Below are 9,357 nucleotides of genomic sequence, written 5' to 3'. Positions count from 1 at the left end.
ATAATAAGAGTTTATACTATACTTGTTTGACATACCATTAATGGATCCTCTAACCTTGACATTTATTGTTATCATTATTTAATCCTTACGTTAATATTTCATCTCAAAGTTCTCATTTTCTTCTTCTTCTTCTCCTTCTTTTTCTTTATTACTACTACTATTGCTGTTGTTGTTGCTCCTCCTCCTCCTCCTCCTACTACTACTACTACTATTATTGTTGTTATTATTGTTGTTGTTGTTGTTATTGTTATTGTTATTGTTGTATTATTGTGATCTATATTTTATACAATTAACTTCCTTGTGGTTCAATCCCGGTCTTGCCGGGTTATTTATTACTTTGACACTCTTACACTTGGGAGAAGACATCAATCTTTTAGTCGTGTCAATTTCAATAATATATATATATATATATATATATAGTAACTGCAAATATATATCATATAATTTGAGTTTATATAATTAGGGTTGTTATAGATGAGTAATTAGGGATTTGATTAAAAAAATCTACAATTATGAATATATATCACAGGAATTTAATAAAGTGACAAGGAAAATCATAGATTATGTTTGCAATTATTCTTTTTAATTTGGTTCATATTGTGTCATGCATCTACGTTCCGCTTAAACTCTCCTCATTTCACACAAAAAGGCACCGTTTTATTACATGATATAAGGAGTTCAGAAGAGAAACATTAACAGTCCAAGACAACGACACTCATTGAAGGAATGCCTTACGATCTTGAGGCCCAATTGAAAATCTTGGTGGTTTCAGGGGATCCAAATGAGAATTAGTATATAGTTAGGGAACTGATTCAAGACCGCCTCACAAACCAGAAGGTAGTTAAGGAGACCAATCCGAATACGATACTGATTCAAACCTTAGCCAACATATATATATTATCGGCCACACATGGATTGTTTACATAAGAATTTATCATATCCTTAAATTGTTGACGAGCAGGTTTTCTCTTTACTTTCTTCGTTATTCTAGCGAGAGGTGCGTAGGTTTTCCCTGTAATCGATCTTAGCCATGGGGTTTAGCTATTTCTCGTACGATCAAGCATATGCTGATAGAATATTGCGAGGGGAACAAATCATACCATCTATTACTCCCTTTCATGTGTTCAACTACGATGATTTTTACGACGTCTGCACGACTGAGCATGGCAATGCAGAAGCAGGCGAGACAGTAGTGAACAATAATGTGTTCCATTACCATGATTGTTTTTATGATGTCTACGAACCATTCAAGATAGATTGGAGTTATTTCGATGAGTTGGTGGCTGAATTATGTGATGAGCTTGAGTTAACAACACTGCAGAAACCTCTAATGAAGGATGATGTTGCTGCTGTCCACCATGATGATGGAGTTGACGAGGTTGAGGGTGAGATTATTCTTTGGAGGCCTGCCGCCGCCCTGAAGTAGTTTCTCCGTTCATGTGAGAATGGACCACTCGCAAGCGATCTTGATCGATTAATGTTGTTTTTTTATTTTTACTAGAGATCATGATTTAATCATGCATGCGTTTTGATGTTGAGACGACAAGAAAGATTAGGGTTTGATGAGGTCGAGTGCGCCCGCATATATATATTAATTACACTTGTTGTTGTTATTACAATTCAGAGTAATTTTACTCTCATGCCTCAATACGTTTTATATTAAAATTTTATTTATTTGTGTGTTTTAAAAATATTTTAAAAAAATTAATTTTGTTTTAATTTTTTAATTTTCATATTATTTTGTTCTACTAATTAATATCTAAAAATAAATTTTAAAAAATAAAAAAATTATTTCAATACATTTATAAATAAAAAATACTTAAACAAAATAACAACTATCCATTAATAAACGGCCCTAACAATTTATTCTCTTTAAGTTTTTGTTAATAATAAATTAATGCTCTGCGACAAAGAAATAAAGAACAAGCTAAAGAGAGGCCTTTTGCCAGACCATGTGAGAATTGAGACTAGAGAGAGGTGTCTTTCACAGATTGAATTAAACCATTAAGAATATGAAATTCATGAGAAGTAGCCAAAAAGTGGAAGTGGGACCCCATGTCACTGAAGCTGAGGTTTCGCCACCAGTAGTGGCCCTAGCCCCACCAATAACTCCACCGGTACCAGCAGCTCTGCTGCCTCCCAAGGTACCACCGCCTCCAAAACCTCTACCGCCTTTAGCAACTGCTGATGTTACCATCAAACCAATGATCACCACCAGGAGAAGAAGTATCTTGCTCCCTTTGCTTGCTGAAGCCACCTTCATATACATATCTTAATATCTTTTCAACAACAACAACAATCACCCCCCTCGAATTCGATTGCTTGTTTAATGGTACTAACACAAGAAATTGATTAAAATATTTTCCTTTTCTTTTCTTGAACTGCCTATAAACTCTTGCAGGGACCAGTGTAAGAGAAGGGAGACAGAGGAGGGATTTATTGATTAAGGAGACGCGTGATGTGATGATGTTTCTTCCAGGAAAGAAGAGACCGTGTTGATAACATATTTGCTACTTTTGGATGACAATCGTCTTGGATGTTTCTTGGGAGGAAGCGACTAGTAAATTTTTTATAGGAAATTCTATGTTATTATTCTTATTTTCTAAAAGATTGGAGCTAGCTAGGACGTCGTCCAATTAGACGTCTACTGCTGCGTCATGACAAACTATCGAGATCTTCCATATTTATTTATTTTTAATCACTACTGGAATTCTGGAAATGAAGCCCATCTTTCATATGTTACAAGGGAAGGTTTGGAGACTCGAAGGCTTGGTGATTCATCTGTCTCTCCTTGTCCACCTAACATATGCTTGTGTTCTTCTGAAGGAGATTTGGGACTTGCAAAAGGGGCCAGCTGTGGGTCTTCTTGCATACTCTCTGCCATTAATAATTCCTCATGATGAGAAGACAAGAAATGAGTAGAGTATCCTTTCATCCTTGAGTCTTGAAATCTTCATATAACTCCATCGTTTGTGTTTGATAACTTATAATTTAGTTCCTTGATTCTTGAGAGCTTGGATTTATTCGATGACAACATTCGCTGTTTCTTTCTTAAGTTCCGATTTTTCCCTTTATCAATTCAAAGTTTTAGAGAAAAACCATGGAGGCAGGATCAACAATGAATGAAGAAGGGATGTATTTACAAAACACGAACTTTTGAGAAACAGATACCTATCATAAGACTTGTATATATATATATATATCTAACTAAGAAATCAGAAGAATATCCAAAGAGTTACGAGAGCATGCAAAAACATGGGGGCAGCATCCCTTGCAAGAGAGGCAGAGCCAGAATGTCCTCCGGCATGGGTACCACCCCTTACTATTGGCATAACACCACCAGCTCCAACAGGGATAGTTGTCCCCCTCCCTCCAGAGAGGACCCCACCGCTTTGTAATCCAGGGCTACCTCCTCTTGCTCGGGTGCCACCTCCTGCTGAGCTGCCACCTCTACTTCCACCACCAATGCTACCACCTCCGCCCCTTTTAGCTGCTGCTGATGTTATCAGTAGCGCAATGATTGTCACAATGGCAAGCATCTTGGTCTCTTTATTGAACTTCATCTTTGCCTTTTACACAGGGCAAAAAAGGAAAAAGCTTGCAAATTATATAGTGAACTCTTGAGAATTATTTTTCTCCTGTGTGCTTGAGAATTCCGGAACCCTATATATAATCAAGACAGGGTATGAAGCTAACCTAATTCAGCCGTGTTCTCTCTTTACAGTAGTCATCCTTTTATGACCTTTGAATTGACACGTTTCTTAGTGTTTGAATGGCTTTAACAATGAATTCCGAGAAACCACAAGATTAATTAATCCGTTATGGTGGACCAACGACATTGAGAGGGACTAGCTAGGGCCTTGGCTTCCAAATATAATCATCTTGTGGATAATGTTGTACGGTATCAACTTGCAGGTTGAATTGATCCAAAAAAAAATTCTGGTTGAAGTGTTCTCTTTTTTATTAAAAAAAAAATATTGGAGTTAAAGGAGAAAATTAAAAAAAACCATTAGCATTATATTATTATCCATATAGGTTTTCTGGCGGGTTGATGTTTTTTTTTTTCCCCTAGCAGAGAGAGACTTTTCTTCCCTCTCTTGATTCATACGCTACGATCTGGTCTCTTTTCTGTCTTTGTGTTATCAATCTATGCTGCAGTTTTCCCATTGTTTCACTAGTTCCTCTGTTTTGTTTACTGAAACCGTCATTTTTTAACCTCTGTTTTCACCAGCTTCTTTAATGGTCACTATGGATCAGGTAATGGCAGGTGAGATGCACACTGTGTTCCTTTGTCACATTGTGCATGAAGAGATGGTTGCAGGGAAGGAAGGTTCTTCATCCATCAACCCTTTGTCACGAAAGAAAATAATTATTGGCTATGTGAGGAACTTGTTAGGATCCTCAAGAAATGTGTAGTGATACTTGTTAGGTTCTTTGATGCCGATAAGATTTGTTAAATCATGGATAACAGTGTTAAAATATACAGGAAAACATCAAAATGATGATTCTTTGACAAAGTCAAGTGCAGGGACCCCATTGTACACTCCATTAACTACACGAGATAAGAAAAGCCATCCATAATTGTGGCCCGACCCCATGCACAGAGGAAAATATCATTTTACTTTTGAAGTTAATAATTTTGGTCATGACAGCAAAGGAACTTGATGGACGGTCAGGATTGATTGCTTGAATTTAAGAAACGTAAATTTGTCGTCCAGAGGAAGAGATCCATGATTCTCCACCCACTAGGCCAACCTTTTTGGTGGTTTACCTTCTACACTGAACGTTAGCTAGGAAGATCCGCATCATTTTCCCTATTTTCAGCCTTTACAGTAACAAAAAAAAATGGAAGCTCTTCTCTACCAATTCACCTTGCTCTCCAACCAAGCTTGCCAAGACAAAAACTACGATCCCTCCTCCATTGATGACCTAATGAAACTCTTTGAGATAGAGGCGTACAAGTCATGGGTAGCAATGGAACTCGAACAAGAAATGGAAGTCAAAGAAGCTGAAGTAGCTGTGCAACAAGCTGAGGATTATCTTGATTCAGACATGGAAAGTGCCATGGATGAATTTAGGAGGTTTGAAGTGGAAATGGAACGCATGGCGATGAGTGAACTGGAAAGTTTAGAAAGAACTGCTGAGAGTGCTAGGAAAATGGGAAACCTTTTGGAGAAAGCTGCTACTTTTGCTTCTAAGAAGTATATGGAGGCTGCACTTAATTCTGCCACTGCTTCCATGAAAACAGCTTGGAAGGGACTTTCCTCTAAAAAGGTTCATCCTTCATAAGAGACCTCAATTTTTTTCTTCCCATCCTTGAATGTCCTTTACCTTGTTCTAAAGAGCACATGTATGGAGCTGTTTTTTCTGTACTTGGGACCATGAATTTGCAGCCACATGATGAAGCTATCTATAATAAGTTCCTAGCATGTGAAAGTAATCTTCCATATTTACCTGAGATCAAGTGTTAATGGATAAAATGAAAGCAACATGAGTAGCTTTGGAGTTAATGAAGCCTTGCCATTATGTCTTTTTTGGATGAAGTCTTTTGCATTGAAATCGTAGTATAAACAAAATTTCCCTTCCTTTTGGAGGGCGTAAATTCAAAAATTTCAGACGAATTTCAGAATTCGGCAGCCTATTCCTCAATCAATCTGTGATTCTACATCCAACTCCACCTTCAGTTCAGCATATTAACTCACAGCAGCATATCTTTAAGATTACCACTGGGAAACTGGTGTAAGATGCAAAGATTGTAATTAAGAACTTCAAGGGTTCTATGAATAAGCATTTATAAGTGTTTCTGCTACATAGCTTTGCATGCCAGAAACAGCACGGTGATAGCATTATTATTTTTCTCAAATGCTGAGAAAGTGGCATCAAAGGTGAGAAAACGCCAGTAAAAACGTTCAGTAACTCTGAGACTTAATAGAGTCAAAATAGGAATCGACTACCAGCACTGTTAACATGCTGGTACGAATGACAGGCAGGCGAGTAATGAGGTTATGGTCCCAGCAAGTGAAGCAAGTCAGACACCTGGCTTGTATAATAATCTGGCTGGACACTGTTTGATGGATCTTGAAGAGTGGTTTGAGTTGTTACCCCTGCAAGTTGCAGCAATAGCATGATTTGAGTTAACATTCTATTTCGGAAAAGAGGAACTGCAGAAACAAGAGAAATCAGTCTACCTGAAAGAACTAGGAGAGTTTTGCAGCCAGCATTTTGTCCAAATAATATATCAGTATCTAATCTATCACCCACCATACACATTTTGGAGGTATTGATGTGAAACCTAAAAAACAGAAGACGCACCATGCATATCATTTACAAAATATTTCTGGAAATAGGAGAGTATAAATTATTACTAAGTCTGTAATCATGTCATAGCATGAAATGGGGATCCATGGTTATGTTGCTGGCATATAGTATTTCCAGTGCATCAAGGAGTTAGTTTGGACCTATGATTCTACATGGGGTTATAACCCTAGTGAGTTGTGTCTCCCATCTTTTGAGGCATCCAGACCCCCAAATAGGTGATGCATCTGTGTGAGTGCCAATCTACAGAAGCTAAAGGGTGAAGAAGAATAATGTGCAAAAGTATCCCATAAACTTACTTTTGTAATAAGAAGTCCATCATAAATGTTGATGGTTTTCCAACTACAATAGGCTCTCTCTCTGTTGAACTGCACATGGCAGCAACCATAGAGCCCGCACCTGAAACCCAGAACCAAAATTAAAGAGGCGAAACTGCAAGGCACATGATCTTACAATATAAGCTATAATTGCTTACCAGGCCACTCCTGTAAATCAGTCATATGTCCCACTGCATCACGATTCGTAGCAATAAAAAGGCAACCAGGATTCTCACGTATGCATAAGGTTCCATACCTGCCAATTCAATATTTATCTTAAACCAATAAGGATGTAGTTTAATAAAACTCTGTACTTATTGGTATTTTGCTATCTATCAACTAAGAGGTTTCTTGTAGAATCAATTCCAGAATAACATAAATGTGACAAAGATTTTGTATTGAATTGTCATTTCATTTTTTAACAAAGGAAATACCTAAGACCTATACCGACCTTGGCAGCTTAGCTAATGATCAATTTGCAGGAAATATTTTTATCCTTGAATATGAGAGAAGTTGACTAGTGAATTCATGCTCTGCTGTTGCCTTCAGACATCAATTTCAAATTGCTGTAAGGGCATCTTGTTCTAATTAAATTTGTAAAGAACATGACAGAGAATCACACTGTAGTTAATTTAACATGGTAGATGAGGGGTTGTAGTATCTAGAATCTCATACTGAAGCTTGTAATAGTTGATGTGTGGGTCTATTCCAACCACAACCGCTCCAACCTGAGACAGGAGTTGCACCATTACAAAACTCAAACAGGCAAAACGAACAAAATAAAGAAATTGCAGGCAAGATGTTACTTTACACTCTTATCATGTTCAAAGAGGGAATTTGGTTTCAGCTCTACTCTTTTTTCACCATCTTCCTGAAATAAATCGGTGGCAGAATATTGTTTAAAACAAGAGCAAATGGTAAATTGTGGTTCTGGTTAAAGAAAAAACACAGTTAAAAGGGTCACTTCCTTCAAGACTAAATGTAAGCTATAAGAAAGTAACAGCAAGGACAAGATGGCTAACACTTCAATGTTAGATAAGAGGATGAACATCTGCAATGGCAAGGGATAGAACAATGTTGAAGATAAAAGTGTGGTAAGTGAACCATCTATGAGGAAAAAAAGGTAAGCCTCCTTCCAACAAGGAAAAGGTACCTTCAAAATTTTTATAGATGGAGGAAAAATTATGTCATTATTTTCAAGGAACCTAATAGTTCCTCATTGTCTTTTGGCGAGGAAGGTTGGGTTATGTGAACTCTTTTGTTATGCTACTATTCTCCAGCATAAAATAAGTAGCTAGCCACACAAGAATATTTCACTCTGCTGATAAGAAAACTCAGAGAGAAAGTGAGGAAGGGAAGGAGAAAGATGGTTACAAATTATGCAAAGCATAGTCTAATAGAAATGATAAAAGGCTGGGAGCATGTATGCAGCCCACGGTTAATAGACAATAGAGAGAAGCAACTTCAATGAAGAAACAGTGTTTAAAAGACCACTGAGTTGTGTGTAAGATGAACTTTTTGTTCAATTCCAAACATTAGTGGTATGCTAGATGACAGCCCAAGAATGGAAAGATGTATTGAAATCAATTGCGAATATTTGGAGGACTTACAGGGCCACCAAGACCAGTATATCCAGCGAGCTGTAGCTCTGCCAATATACCTTCCCCGCCTATCACATAAACCTGTAAAAAGAACAGATGAGTAACTGCATACACAAAGCTAACTGTGCTAATTAAACACAAGAAATCGTCTGTACAGCAATTTGTTATCATCCAATCAAACACAGTTTCAAAGAAAGATGCAAACCCATTGACTGGGTCGTGTAAAAATTGTGATAGCACCAACACCGAAACATTACCAGTATTAACACAATTTAAAGTCAATCCTATGAGCCAGCGAAGAATTTGTTCAGGCATAAATCAAGAACTGAAAACGTGATCAAAAGGGTGTCTAAAAGTAGCATCAAACCTTCTTTTCCTGAGGAAAGTTATTGACTTTTAAGTACATCGCCGCCGCGAAAGAGGAGGATAATATCTCATCCTACAATCATTACAAAATTCAAAATACACGGCAAGAAAGAGATTTAAACACAACTGTTATCAACAAAATGCCATAGAAACAGACCTCAGCAACAGAGATTCCAAGTGAATGGAACTTCTTGGCATATTGGATTCTTGATTTTAATGAATTGTTGGTCACAAAAACAAGTTTCTTTCCCTTAGAACGAAGCCAGTCCAATGTTTGAGAGACCCCATCAATGAGTTTATCTCCTTTCCAAATGACACCTGCAAACATTATTAATCTCACAGACTCAAAATCAAGACAAAATCTGCTATCATAATCACCATTTCTAGCAAATAAATGAAAATAAAACATTTTTTAAAATGAAGAGGAAAAAGGACTTCATTTACCATCACAGTCAAAGAGAAAGGCTTCAACAGAGTCGAAGAGGGACCTGATGTTCTGAGTTGAGAGAAGCTGAGCAGCTCTTTTTGCAGTGTTCATTCTATGAAGTTTGCAGCAGGAGCAGCAGCAGAGAGAAGCGCGAGAATAAATGTTGCAGCTTTGGAATGTGATGCTTGGAAGCCACTTTCGTGTTACACTTGTGTTTGGTGGAGTTGTCGGACTTTGACAATTGGCAGCAAGTGGTTGGATGATGGAAGTGAAGCATCCGAGTGGGTCAAACCACAAGCCTTGTAGACAGCTTGCTGGCCCAAAATGTAAA

General features: G+C 37.5%; 3 protein-coding genes across 3 annotated transcripts; 1 reads left to right on the top strand and 2 right to left on the bottom strand.

The window, feature by feature from the left end:
- Positions 1–3,085: 3,085 nt before the first annotated feature.
- LOC105119072 (glycine-rich cell wall structural protein-like) lies at positions 3,086–3,803 on the bottom strand. Its single transcript, XM_011017174.1, has 2 exons — positions 3,697–3,803; positions 3,086–3,569 (listed from the first exon to the last, which is right to left on the bottom strand). The coding sequence occupies exon 2, from the start codon at positions 3,561–3,563 to the stop codon at positions 3,216–3,218; it is 348 nt and encodes a 115-aa protein (XP_011015476.1). The 5' UTR covers positions 3,564–3,569; positions 3,697–3,803; the 3' UTR covers positions 3,086–3,215.
- An 834-nt stretch (positions 3,804–4,637) lies between these two features.
- LOC105119071 (uncharacterized) lies at positions 4,638–5,543 on the top strand. Its single transcript, XM_011017173.1, has one exon. It carries the CDS (start codon positions 4,846–4,848, stop codon positions 5,287–5,289), a length of 444 nt encoding a protein of 147 aa, XP_011015475.1. The 5' UTR covers positions 4,638–4,845; the 3' UTR covers positions 5,290–5,543.
- Positions 5,544–5,735: 192 nt separating this feature from the next.
- On the bottom strand, positions 5,736–9,245 carry LOC105119070 (phosphoglycolate phosphatase 2-like). Its single transcript, XM_011017172.1, has 10 exons — positions 9,044–9,245; positions 8,757–8,917; positions 8,601–8,672; positions 8,243–8,314; positions 7,444–7,503; positions 7,308–7,360; positions 6,791–6,888; positions 6,615–6,714; positions 6,189–6,292; positions 5,736–6,104 (listed from the first exon to the last, which is right to left on the bottom strand). Exons 1-10 carry the CDS (start codon positions 9,135–9,137, stop codon positions 6,004–6,006), a joined length of 915 nt encoding a protein of 304 aa, XP_011015474.1. The 5' UTR covers positions 9,138–9,245; the 3' UTR covers positions 5,736–6,003.
- Between the last annotated feature and the right edge of the window lie 112 nt (positions 9,246–9,357).

This window comes from Populus euphratica, unplaced genomic scaffold (assembly GCF_000495115.2).
Source record: "Populus euphratica unplaced genomic scaffold, PopEup_1.0 scaffold2487.1, whole genome shotgun sequence".
Lineage (NCBI taxonomy): Eukaryota > Viridiplantae > Streptophyta > Magnoliopsida > Malpighiales > Salicaceae > Populus > Populus euphratica.
Note: the sequence above shows the minus strand (reverse complement) of the source record. Positions and strands in the feature narration are given on the sequence as shown.